Raw genomic sequence first — 19,971 nt, 5'->3', positions numbered from 1 at the left:
AGGAAGAACAAGAAAAGCCTCTGCTTTTTCAGATGGCTGATCAAGGATTATGCAAAGCTGCCTCTCCAGCACCAATGGCAGAACCTGCCATGTTTCAGTATAGCACCAGATCAGAATATTATTCTTTTTTTTAAATAACTAGTGTTTTTCATTAAATATGTGGCCAGACAGTAAGATGCTGTACAGTGTTTCCAAAAAGTAGGTCCCATCAATATCATAGCCAAATCCCCACAAGATGTAAATGAGCGTTGCTTCCCTGAAGTCACATTCATGGATGAGATGCTTGCAGTCTGGGCAGTCTTTAGAAAGACTTACACATATGGAATGGCCCTCCTCTTCTGCTGTAATTTCCTCCTCCCCTCCTATGAAGCCCAGCTTCACAGAAACCAGGAAAGTGAAAATATGGCAGTTTCCCTGTTCGTGAAGTGTTGTTTCCCTTCCATTCTCACAGGCATCTCCTCTTTTCATATACTTTTGGGGTGGGTTTTGGTTTTTGGCCTGCAATACAAGCCACAGCAAAGTGTGTAATTTGGGGGTTTGCTTTAAACACTTCAGCCACAGCACAGGACAACAGGTGTCCTTCTCTATGAAAAATCAGCCTCTACAAAGCTCATGTCATTGTTATATTGAAAGGTTAGATATCAAAAATGTCCGAACCAGAACACTCCCTTTTAGCTAACTGCTGAAAGGGTGCAATGATGTGAGGTGTCCCATCAAAGGTAAGAAGTGTAGCCACTGTCTCTGAAAGATGATATAAATTTTATTGCAAAAGCCTGGAGAAAAAAATTATGCTACAATTAATAGCAACATTTAGTTGAATGGTGCCTGTTAAAGACTCAGAAAGAGTCTTACTAGCCCAAGAAATTGGTGAAACCTCTGTCTGGGATATGTTAAACACTGACTGGTTTCTTATACATGCAGGTGTATAAGACCTACCAAAACCTTTACATTTCTGCAAAGAATCAAGATAAAAGAGGTCTACTTTTGCTTTCTGTTATTTCAACATAAACCTGGAATAATTTACAGCAGTTTCAGACTGTTCTGCTGTTGGAAAATCAACTCTGATCCTAATTAGATGATGATGATGATGATGATGATGATGATGATGATGATGATGATGATGATGATGATGATGATGATGATGAAGATTATTGTTGTTATTATTATTACTACTACTATTGTTGTTGTTGTTTTTATTAAAGACCACAGAATTTTTTCATATATAGTGGAATAACGTAATCAATCATATTACAGCTCTTATAGAAGGATTAGATGGAACGATAAAAAAGCTGGGTATTTCTAAGAACGTGTTTAAGTAAACTTGTTACTACAAAAAGGTTGTTTGGGATTGGGAAAAGCACTTCTGTTTCTTCTCCCAAAACCTCACCTCTTTCTCTTTTAGTTGTTGGTTAAAGAGAGCTGCATCCCAGAAATGTTTATCTTAGTGTCTACTGTTTATGATAGTATTAAATTGGTCTTTACAGATCTACTATCAGCTACTACTAGACAGTTTTTAACTTCTTTGATTTATCGATTACTACGACTTTTCCCTGTTAGGCTTCATGTTCACTTCATTAGACAGTGAATTGAAGTCAGCTGATAACAAATTCAGTTTCCTTAGTTACCTTTAACAGACAGTGCAAGTGGTCAGTCTACAGACCCCAGTATACTAAGGGCACAAGCTTAAAACCACTGATTTTAAAAAATATTAGAAAAGATGATTTTTAAAAGTGTGATGGCCTGCTGCAGCTTGTTTATTTTTGAATTCAATACTCCAATAGAATTGTAGCAAACAAAACTCAGCTGAATTTCCAATTCTGTCATTCATCTCAAACTGAGGCAGTGAATGCACTGTGTTAAGAATATTTTGCCAGAAGTGTATTGACAATAGTTTCATGCAGCTTCTTCACAAATAAAACACTTTCATTTGAAATATTAGTATTAAGCACTGTTGCTTACTGGTTTTATATTACTTATTTTCTGTTATATATCTATGATAGGCAAAGAAATTGATTATGAATTTAGATTCACCAGTTATAAACATATTTTTAATGTAAGGCAAAAATCACCTTCTGGATGGTCATATGCTACTTTGTTAGTTAGGGTTTGGAATTTAATAGGTGAAATAATAACATAAATACAAAATGTGATAAATAGGAACTTCCGTCATTATACAGGAGCTAGAAACTTACACACCTGATCTTCTCCCGTATCTACCTTCACAAACCTTTTGCAGACTTTACTACAATGAAGATATATTTTGTTAAATAGTTTTCCCCACTGTATGGTTACCAAATTGTTATGTTCTATATATACAAATACTGAAATAGCTATATATACACATGTGTGCTTCTAATTTTTTTTCATCAGAGACAGAGGCTACACTGGCTAGTGCATAGTATCAGAAGAGTGGAAAAACCTGCTCTCTAAATAGGTGACTGTGCTATATGGCCTGTCTATCATGACTTCAGGATGGACAGTTTCTCTTTCTCCAGTCCGTTTATAATCCGTGTTGTTGCAGGGTTCCTTTCCTGTTTCTAGCTCAGCCCAAATATAGAGTTAATCAGGATAACAGTGTTACTTAACACTGTCTTTGGCGTGTTTGGTGTGTAGATATTGTACTCACTGGCACAGTAAACTTGTTTGATGCAGGTAAACCAGGGATTTTCAAAAACATGGATTAGGTGGTCCCCTCAGCAGGCTCTTGAAGGCTCATGAAACTGCCTCAGGCTCTGACTGTCACTGTGGAATGCACCTGGGTCACTGCTCTGGAAATTGGCACCTGGACCCATGGTCATTCCTAGTTGTTCCTTTGCTTGGAGTCTGATATGTTTGCGTATCAGACCCTTCAAGTCAACTCCAGTTTTGAGGAAGGTGAAGGTCAGGAGTCTTTCTTGCCCTGTCTGAAGCCCTGGAAGAAAATGACCTGCATTTTTCCACCCTGCAGCACTCATTGTTCTGATATTAGAGACCATTCTCATCCATGCCTACTACCAGCAGCACTAGGGATCACATGCTTATTTTGATAAGGTCCCATTTTTATGCACTTTAATTTGTCATATTATCTAACTATGAAAACTCTGAGATACAATAATTTCCAGAAAGAGTTTTTTTACCTGTGTTGCTCTTTTACATTCACACAAGTGCCTGTTCAATTGTCTGTTTGATGGCAAAGTAAAGAAATGAGTGACCTTTGTTCCATTAAATGTCTACAAACAGGCATCATTTGTGTTTCTACCAGTGTACATTCATTGTTAAAGGCATTCAGTCCCCCATAATAGCTTGCAATAATAATCTTTTTCTTCTGCCAAGGCTATGACAGAAGTCAGGTTAAAACAAAGAAAAGCATTGGGAGAAAAAAGGTCTAGGTATTTACACGTTGCTGGGATTTCAGTCTCCTGTAGTTATAGCTATTTCTGACTCCTGTTTGTAGATATATTTTATTTTTTTATATTTTCTGGCTATAAATCACCAGAAGAAAAATGCAAAAGGTGTAATAATGACTATATTATCTAGGCAAGATGATGCTTATTTTTCCTCAAGTATGTAGAAGGCATTACAACAGGATCAGTTCTAAGTTGTCTTGCAATTTAGCCCAGACTTTTGGTGTTACGATTATAATGCCTTTTCAGTTTCTGAAATCTGCATCAAGCTTCTGGGTCTAAATGCTCAAAATTAAGCTCAAAATTCAATACACTCCACCTTTTTGTGGAGTGTATTCAAATCTAGATGCTTTCTTTGGAGATAACATTTCAGAAAGTACTGGATTCTTTATTTCTGATGGTCAGGTGCTTTTGAACTGGGTCCACTGAACAGCTGAACTGCTGTTTGAACTTTTGTCTAGTGCTCTCCGTCCTCATCTGTCTCATATTCTATGGATAACAATCTTAGGTTTGTTTCCTTATTGATGAGTATCATTGTTCTGAGGTGAAAGAAGTAGCTTTTCCCCCAGCATGACATCTTTCCAGCACACAGAAAGGAGTGGGGTGGATAACCTAATGAGTCATAAGTGTAACAGCCAAATGCTTAATTTGCTGTAATCATGCCAGGTAACAACATTTTCATGTCAGAGAGTGGCAAGGAAATGGAAATGGGGGTATGTTTACTGAGTGAAAGAATCTGCATTTACATTATTAGAACTGCACTCCCCTGCCCTGAGCTATCAGCTTTCCACTTTATGGTACAATAGAGGCCAGCACCACTGCAAAGGTACTTTGTTCTAGTCTTTCAGCAGAAGCAGTACCTGCTGTTACTCTCAAGCAGACAAACTGTCTGCTGTCTGCTGTGGGTATGTATTTGACCAGCAGAACACAGAGAACATCTCTTTGCTGGGGGGGAAGCATGCTGTAATTTACGACCTTAACAAAAAGAAGAAATTCAAAAGAGCTGCTTGGAGGCTCCCAAGAGGTCTGTTAAAGTTACCAGGAAGTCATCTGTGTCGTATTTTCTTAGCACACCTAAAAACCTGAGGTGTGTAGAGTGGCACAGAGGGTTTAGCACTATATGAAGATGGCAAGATTTCCACACTGGCTGGGCAATTTTGACAGTCCCCATCAAAACAGATGTGTGATTCTCACTGAAGTCTGTGGCCAGACTTCCAGCTACCGTGAAGATCCAGGACAGAAGGGTTGCAGGCACTTTAGCTAGTTTCCTCTGTCATTTCAAGTGCCTTCTCACAGAGCCTGCATGCACCCTTTTACACACTGAGCAGCAGGTTGGAATACCATATAGACAAAGCCCATCCAGCAGTGGCTTGGGGACGAGCTGTATCTCAAGTGGTTGAACCATTGGTGAAGTCTGTTCCTTGACGGCACAGATGGTGCAACTGCCTGAAGCACCAGAAAGTCTGTGCTGGTGCTGTTAATACCAAAGCACTGCAGCTGGATCCCCACTGACAGAGGGCTGGCTCCTGTCATCAAAAGAAGCCTGTCTGAGAGAAGGAATCTTTTACACCAAACAGAAGAGAGGTCTGATGTCATGAAGTCACCAGAGCTGACAAAGGATTACAGTCAAATGTAATGTGTCACAAGTACCAATTAAATGCTTTTACAGTTTAGTGTTTCATAGCCTAGGAGAAAAGAAAGGGTCCAGAGGGCAAACTTTGTTGAATTTACTTTTGGTTTCTCAAGCACATTGTTCTAAGGAAGCTGAAGGAGAGCTGCCTTTATGAGTTTTGACTTACAATAGCCTTTGCAATCTTTTGTTGTAGTATTTTCATTTTCCACATAACATGGCAATTCTTTCCCCTGGAAATGCTAAGCAAGCTATCTATCCAGACAATATATGCAATTCGTCTGGAGAAAATGAAGCATTTTAATAACAACCTGCTATAGAGCACTGACTAAAAAAGTTAGGGTTTTTTGTTCTACTCCATCAATAAGAGCACAAGCACGCAAGAATAAAGCAGAAAGTCATCCTTACTCTGGCAGAATATGGACACGTGAACCCAAATCTGGCCAAAACCAAATAAAAGTAAAAATTAAATGGATAAGTGAATACGGACAATTACAAAAGCCTCTTTTCTTCATCTTGTCATCTGTTTATAAACTCTTGGAACTTAATTCTGTCTAAATTTGCTCCTTACAGAATGGCAGTGTTTGGATTTTTCTATCATCAGAGAAAGAACTAGATATGGCTTCGTTTCCACACCTGTGGGCTCTCCTGTGTTGGCCCAATAAATGGGCTTGTTATGTACAACTGAACCTGAAAAAATTAATCTTTTTTTATGTAGGGAGATTCCTTCTAATGAAATTTGCATATAAGGGTAGGAGTTGTCTTTTCCCACATGCAAGATTTTAATGACTCTATAAATCTTCATTTAGAAGTTGTATCTTTAAAATTGATTTAATTGCTTCTTTTTAAATCAAGGGAGGTTTCAGAATAAGGTTACATTTATTCTTTTCCCTGAGGGAAACATGAGAAATAGGAATTTCTCTTGAGTTCCTTCTGATGCTGGGTGTTTGCTGTTTGTTTCTAGAGCTTTGGCTGAGCCACTGATTCTCAAGGTATTGTGGCTGCTGTGCTGGTCAGGTGAGGCTCCATGAGGGTCTTGTTGTGGGTTTAAAAATAGTAATAGCGGAGAACCCTGGCTAGCTGGGAATGCCAGACTGATGGGGCAGATACCCAGCAGGACCTGCAAATTGGTTCCAGTAGATCAGTGGCTGATCAGGCAGCAGCAACAAATCACTGAGCTGGTCAGCCACGTGCTTAGTGTGTTGCAAGGCGGATCTCAGTCACTCCAGTGGTTATATTTAACAATGTCACTACTGATCAGTGGCTAAAGTTTGCTTACACTGTCTGAACGGTTGCAAGTTGTCTTTGGCTCAAATGCCAATCAAACACATTGATTGCACATGTCTCTGAGCCTACTGTTACCAGCACAAATTGCTTTGCCATTGTGAAAATCATCTTACAGTCTTCATTTACAGTTGCTGATTGTGGTGTGCTTGCACCTAAATTCCTTGGGACAGGGGAGGATTGTGCCTAGTGCTTGGTGCTGCACAAGACTGCCTGTCACAGGGTAATGTTGGCAGGCTGTGCCAGAAAAGTGCTGAGGCTGCGAACTGTCATCACAAGGTGTTAGTGAACTGAAGGGCAGATACCACTTTGGCAGAGTAGCGAGTCCCTGTATCAGAGACACCAGTCTGATTCCAGTTCGCTGTACAGCCTGGAGCTTGTTCTTTCCACAATAATTTAAGGAGTACAAAAGCTCTTCATCCTGATTGTAAAACAGGATTTTGGACCCACTTGAAACACTGACTCTGATCCAAAACTTCTTTCAGCTGAGCGGTGACAATCAACACAAGTCCCAGATTGAGCCCCACATTAATATCCATGTGAAGGGCAACTTTGTTTTTTTCGGATTCTCAGAACTTCTTGTGTTTGAACTGCAGACATGCCCTTTGAAAAACAGAGATTTATTTATAATTGGCTAGATTTGCAAGCTTGCTTTATTACATTATTTCCTGCCCAGAGTTTCTTAATACTGAATAGAAATTATTATGAAAACTTCTTACTTCAGGGCATTTCCAGGCTAGCAGGGCTGAAGCAGAACCTGTCATTGCTGGTCCAGTTTTATTTCTGGAAAAATCTGCTAAACTGAGCCAAAGTTCAAGTCTACAAGGGGAACACATACACACATAACATTCATGCACGCACTCAGTGAGTTAGTTCCAACTCCTGTTGTGGGACATTCAGCCTGATGCCTTTAAATGATACATGAGAAGTTATTCTGCTAATTTGATGACCATCTTTTTTCTTGCAGGGTCCTGTAAAAAATATTTTGCAAATGTATCTGAGAGTCAGGAATATCCCTGTTTTTCAGTTTTGCCAACTCACTTGCTGTCAGCAGAGTAAAAGTGGGAGGGGGGCGGGGGGAGAATCAAACTCAGCATGAAGTATGGGACGTCAGCCTAAATTGTAATATGGAATCTTTACTTCTGAGCAGAACCATGGTATCTTATGCCAGAAAACAGTACAGGCTCGGCCAACTAGGGATTAGCTGTTATTATTCTGGCTTTTTGTTGCTAACTCTTTTATGCTAAACGCATAAAGAGAATACAAAAATCAGCTCACTTCAGAGGTGGTAAAGAACTGGGCAGGGAGTTGGTACTGGCCTGTGATAGCTCTGCATGATTTGCCTTTGCTTCAGTAAGGGCATTTAGCCACAATAGCAATGAGCTTCATAGGAACACCTTTAGAAATACGCAACAGCTTCATCCAAAACCTATTGAACTTGTAAGTGCATTTTCTTGATTTTAACGGGGTTTGGATTAGATTGTCAGGCAACTTAATGGAGCTGCCTTTGACATTTGGTGTGGTAACAATCTGCAGTTCAAGCCTCTGACCGCACTTCAGCAATTTGAAACTAGAAAGATTTCAGGGTGGAAAGTCTGTGCCTCATTACACTCTTTAAGGGGAGAAAGCTTAACTTGTAATAGAAATGAGTATGAGAGCTGCTTACTTCAGAACATTTCCAGGCACAACTTGATTCAGTAATCCATTTTCATTCCTGGTGGGGGCTTCCTTCCCAGCTCTTTATGGACTCAAAAAGACTTCATCTCCCTAAACCCTCCAGGATAGATTAAGATCAGGGCTAGAATGCATTGGAAAAGGAAGTTTCCATCCCACAGAAACTTCAGAATTTCGACATTGTTTGTAGTTTCAAACCAGGATGAGGAGCTGACATTTCAAAGCTTTTCAGAGAGCGAAATATTCCCCAGACCTCTGATTCAAAAATGTCGGTATTTTGTTTTGAACTTTGTCCACCAAACCATTATTCTGAGCTGTAGATTAAGAGGTACAATGTCCCTATTCACTGCTGTGCCTACCAAGATGACCAAGCAGTGTCTACCAAGGTGCTTATTTTCATGGTGAATCCTCAAACAACCCCAGTCAGATGAGTGTGCCCATAGGTCAGTGTCTTGACAGAATTTCATAGCTCTGCAGCCCAAGTCAATCTGCTTGTCCTGATAGCTGGGTCTCTCCTAGTGTATTGCATCTTTGGCATCCTTGAGAAGAGTTATTCCAAAACCTCTCTGTTTTGTTCATGTTACGGGTGGATGCTGAAGGAAGCAATTCAGCCTTCCTGTTCCTTGCTAACTCTGTACAGATTTATGGGGGAATGGTCTTATGTTCACCCATACCTTCATCTTTAACAGTCAGCTCTCTGCAGCCTTGATGGAGAGTGAAAATAATGTTATGGTAATTACATATTCTCACCTTGGCTCAGCCAAACCTATGTTTCTTCTGCTTATAGAGGCAAAAGTTATTATTGTCATGAAGTATGTATTTTTTCAGGAGCACTTTAGTATTTCCTTGTCTGAAGTTTGCTTTTGTAACAGTCCAGCCTATATAATGTTTTTGTGTAAGAGCTACTAAAAACTAATGTAAGAGATATGGAGTAGCGTTTTTCATTTTAAGGCTTCAGTGACTCCACTGCAAACACTACCAACCTTTTTACTAAATGTAATTATGTCCAAAACATGGAAGAAGGATTTCCTTAGGTAGAAGTGGGAGGAAAAAAAAGAGAAAGACAGTGAACTTGGGAACATTCACTCATAAGGGTTTTTAATGAAAATTTCATAATTATCCCCAGAGCCCAGAGCTCTGGATATCTATTAAGACAGATAATCTAACAGAGCAAAAAGCTCTGCAGAAACCTGGGGAAAAATAGGAAATTTATTTAATTTATTCAAAATTTCTAAGAGCATAAAACTATCTGAAAAACTACCAAGTACAGGAAGATTAAAATACATTTTGTAAATACCAGGTAAGTTTTGGTGTTCACAAGAGGTCTCCATTTTGCCATACTTCCATTCAAAACACAGTATTCCACCAAAGTAATTATTTTTGTGCTATACAGTGGCAATGGCTGTCCCACTCAAAAGAGCGGCGAACCTTAATATAACTTCCTTTCACACCTGAGGTTTTCCTGGTGGTTTCCTCTACAAGTTGCAACCCAGCTCCAAATTGCTCAGTTTAGAAATTAACTTTAATCAGAGTACAGGCCATGGCAACATGTGAGCTGATGATTCATAAAATTAAAAAGGCTTTGAAGTAGTAAAAGATAATATTGAAATTGGTTGCCTCATACCTGGATTTAAGATCCAGCCCTTTCTACATCCAGGCAGTTCACATATTCTTCTTGAAATATGTGAAGGCATACAGGTTTGGATATCACTTTAGACTGAACCATTGAGTGAATATAAAATATATGATATGAGCAGATATGAAAGGGAATTCTGACCTTTCCTTTGATATCTGGGTTCCTCAGCAGGACCGTGCTCACTGTGGGTACTAGTAAGCTGTAATTCACTTGATGGAAATGTGTCTGATTTGTAGGCATTATGTCACACAGTGTTCAGATCATGAAAGTGATTTTTTTTTTATTTTGTCTATATAGAGACATCCATGAAAGCAAAAGTAAACCAGTCTGTGTATATCAAAGGTGGTTCAGCTTCTGTAAGGGTGCTTTTATTCAGAAAAAAACAGACCTAAATCTTACATGGTGGCACTCATAGAATTTAGATATCTGTACTTGGATGTTCTGTATGGAGTAGCCACAGACAAGATAATCTTAGCTTTGCTTCAGCTATCTAACCATTATTTGTCAGGGTGTTTCTAATGTGATAAAATGTCCCTCGCAATCTTGGTATGACAAGGTTTTCAGGGAAGAGTATAATTTATGCATGCCTGTTACTCCATTAGCCCTCATTAATACCCCTGGAGACGTCATAATATACTGTAGAAGAATAGGAGATTGATCGTGTTCTGACCCAGCAGAAATGAGTAAAGTCAAAGACATTTGATGATAGCTTTCATCAAGTCTGAATCTAAACCTATAATGATTGAAATTAAATTAATTATACCATCAATATCACAGATAACCAAGGAAACTGCTATTCTGCCACTAGTAAAATAATGTCAAAAAGGGGAATTGAATTACTAAAAGTAAATACTGTTTATTAATCTAAGCCTGCATTTTCACAGGCAAGTGAAAAGGAAGTGTCAAACCCAGAATTACATCTCACCCTAACAGAGTTCTTCAATTCTGCACAAGTAGATTTGCACAGATAAAGAATATTATTCTGAATGTATGAGGGCAAGTTACACAGGCACTTTTATGAGCCTGGATGCTAAGTGCACTATTTGCCTTTATCAGTTTCTAGGACCCAGCTCTCTGAATTAACTGCAAGTCAAAGATGGAGGAAAGTTTAAAGCTGAAATAAACATTTTATTTATAATTAACTGTGTTTATATATACTTTCTGTTTGGCTAAGAGTCATAGCACAAACTCTTTAGAAGTAGAATTTATACACAAATATTTTTCATTGCTTCCTTTGCATGCCAGAATGCTAGAAGGCCTTTCATTTTCTAGTATGTGTAAAGATAATTATACCACTGTATGGACTTGCTTAATTTCTTGGATTCCAATTATTTATGTGCTAAATTCATAACTTGAATGCAGAATTCAAAGTTCAAACAAAAGGCCTACATTAGTACTGTGCTAAATAAATTTATATTCCATTTAATTAATTCTAAATATATTTAATTATAAATTTCTGTTTGATTCTCCAGAGAACTGTAGCTTTTTTGCAAAGTGAGAATATTTTTCTGGTTTATCTATTCAAGTTCTAAAATCTTGAGCACATAAGCATAAAGCCAGTTTCAGAGCAGGTAATTGCATTTCTGACTCTCAGTTCTTTTGTTTTAACCATTCCCTCCTTCTTTATCAGATCTTTAACAATGTCTGAACACAGGCATTGATAGTGTGGAATGAGATTATTGTCAAACATAAGTAAAACCACATGTTTTTCCCAACTGCATAGCAGGTAAAATTTCACTGACATCTCAGCCATGTTGCTATTTATCTCTGCTGCTCTTTACTTTCATCTATCTGTCTGTTTCCTATCTCTCTTCTTACCTATTTCAGTTATTTTTCTTTGTTAAACTCTAAGAAGTGAAATTCCTGATAGGACTCTGACCAAGAAATGTTCACAATCCCCTAAAAAAACAATCTTCGACAATACTCTTTCCTTTCTCTGGACTGCAAAAGCCATTGAGTACTAACCCGCTCACTATCTCACATCTGAATTCAGTTCAAACTCCCAGCCAGATTTGCTCAGCCTCTTTCATTGCTAAGGTACTTTATGGCCCTCCAGAGATGCTGAGAGAGAACTTTGGCGGTAATTAGTTGCAGAGATGGATCGAGCAGTCAGTAGGTGCTCATGTTGAACTGCACATCTTTCTTTCTCGCCAGATCGTTGGCTGTGACCGCCAGCTGGGAAGCACTGTCAAGGAAGATAACTGTGGGGTCTGCAATGGCGATGGGTCCACCTGCCGGTTGGTTCGAGGCCAGTATAAATCCCAGCTCTCAGCAAATAAATGTAAGCTGTCCCTTCTGTTAAAGCGCCATCTTCCCCTCTTAGTGAAACACACATTTCTTGCAAGCTAGATTGCACCCTACTCTTTCTCGGGCAGTTGGGTGATCATGGTCAGTCTCGTTGTCCCTACAGTTTCTTCCCTCTTGGATTAAATCAGGCTTGCTCTGACTACAGCTCTAGCTGCGGGTTTGGACAGAGGACTGTGAAAAGGTGTCACCAGTACATTCCCCATCTCAGACAGGTAATTACTTGGGAGGAGTGGGAGAACAGAAAGAGCTGGCTCTACCCGCACTGCTCTGGCTGTATTAGCTGGCTAGGCACCGGACTCAGTCCATGCTGCTCTGAACAAAGCGGGTTATGCTGCTCTGTGACAGAGGGGAACCCTGGGGAGATGGTGGTGCCAGCCTGGCACAGCACTCCCTCCCAGACCTACCAGTGCTCCCTCCCAGACCTGTCGGCCAACTGCTGAGCATGGTGACTCGGTCCTAGGGTGGGCTGAGGTGCCTGTCATCAGGAGGTGCCTGCATGGATGGGTATGAACAGACATGGGCCTTCCTGCACACTGTGTCAGCTTTAACTCAGAGTGGTAAAGCAGCTTCAGAGTGCCCCAGTGGCAGGGTTAGCTTACCCTGAAGCCCAGGCAGGGTTACAGATGGAGCCATATAGATGGTGCTATAAAAGTTTTGGGACAGCAGATAGGGCATGTCTGGTCAGTTTGAAGGAAGGGTAAAAAGGAAGGTGCACTTTCATGCCTGTGTAGGCACACCTAAGGAATCATGTGTGCTGGCCTGCCAACCTGCCCCAGCCCTACTCAGTGGCACTAGAGTTTAATCAGACCAGCTCTACCATTCTGGAGTACTTTTTCTAGTGCTCAATAGCACATGACCTAAAAGAATCAAAAAGCAGTGCAACACCTGCTGAAGACCATGTGTGTACACTTGTGGATTCCAGTATAGGTAACATGCAGTTTCTGTGCAGAACAGAGAGAGATGCTTTATACAAAAACTCTCACTGTCAGAGAATAACTGCTTGGGTACAGAGCACAGCACACAGAGCAGCAGTTAGCACAGTGCACATCTGGGTCTGGGTTTGCTAACTGAGAGGGAGACAGTAGGAGAAAGAAAAAGGGAAGGAAGGAAAGAAAGAAGGAAGGAAGGAAGGAAGAGGAAGGAAGGGAGAAAGAAAGAAAATTAAAGAAAGGAAGAAATAACTATTTTGTATGAAGAAAGGAAAGAAATAATCCTTATAAAGGTTCCATTGCTGAGGCAGAACTACACATTAGAGGGCAAAGGAAATAATTCACAAAGATTAAGGAATGGAATTTCACCTCATTGTGCAATGTGCATGAACAGATTCAGGAATCTCCAGGCTGCTTGAGACATGATAGTATATATATATATATATATATATATTTATTTTTTTTTGGCAAATGTCTTTTCCTGTAGGAATAATTCATTGTTTTCCAGTTGCTTTGTGGTAAAAAAGGTGCTCCTCTATTTTCTACTGGGATAAAGGCACTAATATATTATGCACAGTACTGAAATGTTTATAAAATAGCATCCCTACTCACAATGGTTTGCTATTAAGTATAAAGAATGCTATAGAGGTAGAAGAACAGATGGCAGAGAGCACAGTCTTAGAGTGAGACAAATGTGAAAAATATGTCATAGAATGGCTTGTTCAGGTGCATTTGCATGCAAGTAATTGTTATACAGAACTGAATGATTTTGCATGCACTTCATAAACCACGTAGCATTATTCTCTCCCCTGCTGTAGACATACATGTCGTTATGCAACACAGTATGAGTCTTGAATATATCAAAACTAAGTGCTCCTTTAAATCAGCTTTTCACAATTGCAAAGGCACACTTATGGATCTCCTTCACATATGTGAATTAATATGATGAATTCTTTTTGAGGTTTGCTTCCAAATGGTTTATGTACATGCTGCAAAAATTCAAGATTTCAAAAGTTGAAAAGCTTTTAAAAATCTGCTGTTTGGTTTTTGCATTTATCCTCCTCGCACTGTTTGAATACCTGTCACTTTCACACTTTGTGTCAGCTTCTTGCTTGTTTGTCACTGTAAACACATCTACATAAGCATATCTGGGATCAGGGACTGATTTGTTTGGTAGAATGACTGGATTACATTTGGCTAGTCAATAGCTTAATTCCAAATTATCTCTATAAAATAATCCTCATTTCTCAAGAATTGTGCCTATTTTGTCTGCGGTATGAACAAGGCATGAAAAGCCTATGTAAGCCAGATTGACTTGTGACATGAAAAAAATCAGCAGGGGCATGTGCAGGAGTGACCAAATATCAGCAGAGGTGTACTGTGGGGTCATGTAGGATTTTTGTTTGCCTAACAGAGGACAGCATTCAATTTTGTAAGGAAACTGTACAGTGACCTTTATTCCAGTGCTGTCCAATTAGTTTCAGAAGTTGTTTGTATCTCAAAACACCCCAGACCCAGTTTTGAGCTAATCATACTGAATTCATTTTCTCTTGGTGGTCATATCCAGTTCCATTCTCCATGCTGTTTGTATCATGCAGAGGAATAGGAGGACAGTACTAGAAGAAATTCATAGAGCTTTTAAACAGCGCTTCCTACAGGAACAGCTTCTTCAGTATTTATAAGGCTAGTACAGATCTCCCAGTGGTCTCAGAAACAGAAGCATAGCAGGGCAGGAGGCAATGTGACATTGAATTCTTTCCAACATTTTTATGAAAAAGAAAGCCCTGTGTCTATGTCTATGATATTGTTTCTACTTATTAAAAAAAAAAAAAAAAAAAAGCCACAAAAAGCTTTGTTCATTTCAGAAATATCCTTTTCTCCAAGTCCTATGCTTGGGTGGTTTAATCCTTCTAAGTCTGCAGAAAGTGATACTTTTTTTTATAATACCTCTTTCTGGAAAGGGTGTATGTATCTTCCTGTGGAGATAAGCTAAATGTAATCAGGCTTCTTTGAATTCACCAAGGAGCTAAAAAGTTCATCCCATAATTGGTGGATGAATTCTGCTGATCACCTTTTGTGAAGGTAGTATTTCTGTAAAAGAGGATTGACATCTACTAGTGAAGTAGATTAATTTTAAAAGAGAAATGTAGAAATTGCTGTGCTGAGGCAGAATTGATACTTATCTGATTACTTTTGCCATGGTTGTCAAAAATAGTTACAGTTCCAGATTTCCATTGAACATCATTAATAATGGGGAAATAGAAACAACTCAATTTTTCATCATGAGAACTGACAGTTAGACCATTTGGACAAAATCCAAATTCAAAATCCAAAACCAGAAGAAACTGATCTCTCACAGGAACCTGAGGTATGTAACTAATATATAACCTTTTCCTAAATCCTTGCACTTTCTTCACATCCCTGGGCCACTGTCCCCCCAGTTACGTGGGACTCTTTCTTGCTTCCCTATGCATCTTCTCTGGAGGAAACTACCTGCACATTAACATCCTTTGTGCCCCTTCAGAGTGCTCTATGTGGCTGTTCCGCAATCTGCCTCTCTGCTTATTGTTGTAGTGAGCTGTGACTAAATACTGCTATGCTTACTTCCACATGTCTCTTCACAGGAAATGTTTCCTTCTTATCACTTTTAACCTCAGGAAATTATTCTTCAATCCCTACTGCTTCTGCTTTGTGAGAGCAGGAAGCACTGTGATAAGCATAAATCCCCCAGAGCTTTGCAGTTCACGTAAAGTGTGCTAGTATTTCAAATGGAGAGCAACAAGAGCAGGTGAAATACAGTCCTAGCAATACCTTGGGGCAGAAAAGACATGCTAAGATTATATGATATGTAAGCTTGCATGATCTTTAAACTGTCTGATTTTCCTCTGATGTATCAGTGAGTTGTTAACTCTAGCCCAGAGCTCATAGCTGAGAGATGGTCAAATATAATAATGACATGGGACTATCTTTAAATAAGACTTGTAAAAATATGATTAATATTTTTTAAAAAAATTGAAGTTACTGTTTTCCCCAACTCACTCCAATAAGAGTGATATATATACAGCAAAATTGTATGTCAAACTCATGGACTTTGTTCCCCAAAATGAATAAAATGTATTTATCCCAATTGGGTATCTTGAATATAAGCACCGGAATGATACCAATAAAATCAGCATTAGAATATCAATATTCAATTAATTTTGTAAGACTTGAATATTTGTCTTTTCAAATAGAAAATTTTAATTCTGATAGAAATGAAAAAAGTCAATCATTGCTAATTAATGTGGTATCAGAGATGTATATGAACAGAATGTGTGTTGAATAGACTTTAACCCCAGTGTTACAGAAGTCTTAGGAGACTGAAAATTCTGGATAGGTTGAGGAAACATAACCAGTCAGATTTTGAAAATGAAGATAAGGTTCAGAGGAATCTGGGCACATGAACAGGCTTTATCTCCACACGGCTCTTGTGACAGTTTTATGAGATTGCCTACATTTGGCACCTCACTTATGCAATATTAAGAGGCCACAAAAGTATGAATCCCATAAAGCTCTCCAATATAAGTGTCAGAAATTCCTATGGTGTATGACTGAATTTAAAATTTAAAAGGGTTCTAGTTCACATTTTTGAGATATTATAGGTTTGGATTAATAAATGTCTTGTTTAAAAAAAGTCATTGTTTCGTGTAGTTTTCCCCCTTCCTGTTGCCTCTTCACTTTTTGACATAAAACAACAACATTAATAACTATTTTGCCGTTAACTGAGAATCCTGATTTAGCTAGGCTGGAACAGTTTCCCCAGTTAGGTCTAGTCAGGAACTTTAAGGCCCTAGCTCATGCTTGGATGAAAGATAATATGCTTTTATTGGCTGAGTTAGCCCTACCTGGCAAAGCAACACATTGCTTTGAGAGCAGAGCTATAGTTCTTGCTAGCAGGCGTTACACAACACAGATGTGAGCAGCTCTAATGAACATATAGTGAAAGAGGCTTCATTCCTCTCTTGTCTAGTACTTCCCCAAAAAAACATCCTGTTAGGAATGCATACTTTTTTCCCCAACTTGTGGTCATAAAAAGAGACAGAAGGGACAGGGGAAGGTGAATGGAAAACCTAGGCATGCTGGTTAGCCCAGGTCACTGTTCTCTGGGCACCCACTCCACGACCCAGCAGAGAACTGGGAGCATTTTTTAGCATAATTTCACACCTTGCCTCCCTGTCTTCCTTTAGGACATGAGGTTGCTGCCCCTTTAGAAATGCTGACCTGACTAACTTTCACAGCAGGATTTGACCTACATGCTAAGTTCCACCTCAGTTTAAATCCACTTGGCAAAGCTCCCAAGGGCTTCATTGGTTCAAGATCCTGCTCTAAGACCTGTTTACATGACAGTTGAATAGGCTTCTGTTTTTCCAGGAGCTTTCTGTTAGTGGTGTTGAAAGGGAAGCAGAATTACAGCACTCCTAGTCATTAAAATAAAAGGTGTGAAAGCGAAGGCATGCCTGAAGGCAGTGGGAGATCATCACTAGCATGGGCAGGGTTGTGGAGAAGCTGTAGAATTCAACTGGGAAAGAATCACGTGAAGGAAAGGGTTGTTCTGGTGAAACATCTGAATAGGTTTATGCTTCTCTACTTCACCACAAACAGCAATTCAAAATACTTGGAAGAGATTTAAGTGGAGTTGTGGTGAAACAGAAAGCTATTAGGTATTCTTGAAATCCAGAAATGGTTGTGCAGGAGTTGAGAATAAAGAATATCATCAGGTTTGGGTTCTTCTAAGTAGAAGATTCTTGCCACATTTAAGAATTTCTTTTTTCAGATTTTGAATGTTCTCTCATAATTTATAGGGCTGTTTCACTGGTCTGAAATCTTTCCTTTTGACTGCCTTGTAAACACCTGTTTTGCTGCTTATTTGAAAACAGATGGGAATTTCTTTGCTCATTTACTCCACCTATTTTTGGCTTCCTGCAGTGGATGATACAGTGGTTGCTATTCCCTATGGAAGCAGGCAAATTCGCCTTGTGCTGAAAGGACCTGATCATTTATGTAAGTAGAATAAGTTAGTCTACATTTGTTTAATAAAGCCTTGTTAACCCACAGTGCTCTGTTTACACTGTGGTCTCTGGTTTTCCTCTCTAAGACAGGGATGAGTCCTGCCCTCAGAAGCTCTCCTCAGACTCAATTACATCCGTGGTACATACTTTTCAGAGCAAAACCTGACCAACATTGCAGAATCCTTTGCCCCTCCATAATTTTTCAGTCATTTCTGCTTGCTTATCCTGTGGTAGGCTCACTTGGTGCCAAGTGCTTTTATTTAAAAATTATAAAATATATCCCACTGAGTGAAGAAATGTTGAGGACACTAAAGTATAAGCTTCCCTACAGCTGAGCTTTGCCATCAAACTGGTGGTGACTTTAACATGTTTCAGATATGATAATCTCTCTTACTCCTGTAGATGCACACACACACATCCACACATGCACACACGTACAGAATTACAGTCTAAAGATCAGAAACCGCATGCATAAGTCAAACCATGGTCCTTAGTAGTCATATTGCTCCGAAGAGGTAAGACCACTGAGTGCTGTTAGCCTGTGACTTGGTGGCTATAACACTTCCCTGCCCCATCTGACAGGAAGCTATGTATCCCAGCAGCTGTATATCCCTTTTCTTTGCTGGGAGAAGAATCTCAGGGTTTGAGAATACTCTGGGAAAGCTGAAGGTAAATCCATTTATTCTGTGAGTAGAAATTCCTTGCATACCCCTGTCTTACCTTGCAATGTAGTAGCTGCTCACAAGCTGCTCCTTTTTTCATCAGCAGCAAATGAACAGTAGAGTTGGTGAATGGGATTTACTGTCAGAAAAACCACAAACTATACTGCATAACCTCTCAGAAGCACAAATTATTGTAAGATAAGTAGGGCTCCATTTCTCCTTTTCCAAAAGAAAAAAGGACTTTTCTGTAGCACGGACCAGATAAAGTCCTTTGTGTTTGTCAGTGCAAATACAAACATTAGTGTCAGCAAGGAGGTAAAACACAAAATCATTCCCACTCTCTAGATTTCTTTCATCCAAAGAACTTACACTGAGTGGCAAAATAAGGGGTGGTTTATCAGCCCTGTTCTGTACTCACTGCTGGTGTCGAGAAAGCAGTGGGCGTGCCATAACCTTTTAATGGTTCTTTAGATTTAGAGCTGTGTTATCAGCAAATTACAGGTTATAAACTAAGAAAAAATATATTATGTTTTTCTTAAAAGTTCAAATGCTGCCTGTACTTCAGTTTTAAGTGGCCCTTTGGGTATTCCTGAGCTGTTTCAGTATGGTTCTTATTATTTTCCCAGTAAATGATTTGCAGTCTTCCTTTCTCTGCTGTCTTCTTTTTCAGTATAGATGTTCTCTCCCAAGGTAGAAAACTTTTGTACTAGTATTATTTTTCCAGTGAAATTGAGCTATAAGATAGCTTAGAGAGAAATGAGAATTTAGCAAGAGAGATTGATCTAAAACTGTCTTCACTTAGGCCATATCACATTTCAGGACAAAAAGATTTGAATCAGTGAGGTCTGCCTGAGTCACTGGTTGAGATTTAGATTAACTGCTCTGTGTAAACATTAATAAGTCCAAATACATGTATTTCTTGTTTCAGATGTCTCCATGAATCTTTCTGTTCACCCATCAAAGGATTTTATATATGTATCATCTACAATCACTTGGTGGGGAGGGAGTATTTTGCCCTGTGAACTTTGGTTGTGGGAGAAGTCAACATGAGGCCGATTATATATATGTTTTAAAACCAGCTTTATCCCTGATGCATGCAGCCTTGTCTAGAAATAAATATATGGCCAAGTGAATCACAAAGGAAGAAACTAGTCTCACTGAAAACCAAGGAATTCATTAATACAGAGCAAATTCTTAGTGTACTGTCTCAGCAACTTCCTTCATGAATTAATTCCCATGACCCATCCCTAAAAGCAGTCTAATTACTGCAATTATCTTTTCCCCCCAATTAACAACTTAATAAATGCTAATAAAAACGTTTCTCCCATTTACTGTCTTTGAAAATACGATTCCATCACAGATTACTAGTATGTCCCCATATAATTCAGATTTTGCCTTAGATGCCTCTCTATGTGGGA

At 39.1% G+C, this 19,971-nt stretch overlaps 1 protein-coding gene across 1 annotated transcript in view; it reads left to right on the top strand.

The window, feature by feature from the left end:
- The window catches only part of ADAMTSL1 (ADAMTS like 1), a 176,271-nt gene that overhangs the window by 33,373 nt on the left and 122,927 nt on the right, over positions 1-19,971 (top strand). Inside the window, exons 5-6 of the mRNA XM_040578858.1 lie at positions 11,762-11,888; positions 17,809-17,883. Of these exons, the coding sequence (XP_040434792.1) occupies positions 11,762-11,888; positions 17,809-17,883 (202 nt within the window). The remainder of the gene's footprint in view (positions 1-11,761; positions 11,889-17,808; positions 17,884-19,971) is intronic.

This window comes from Falco naumanni, chromosome Z (genome assembly GCF_017639655.2).
Source record: "Falco naumanni isolate bFalNau1 chromosome Z, bFalNau1.pat, whole genome shotgun sequence".
NCBI classification, from domain to species: Eukaryota; Metazoa; Chordata; class Aves; order Falconiformes; family Falconidae; genus Falco; species Falco naumanni.
The sequence above is the reverse complement of the archived record's forward strand: the minus strand, read 5'-3'. Positions and strand labels throughout refer to the sequence as shown.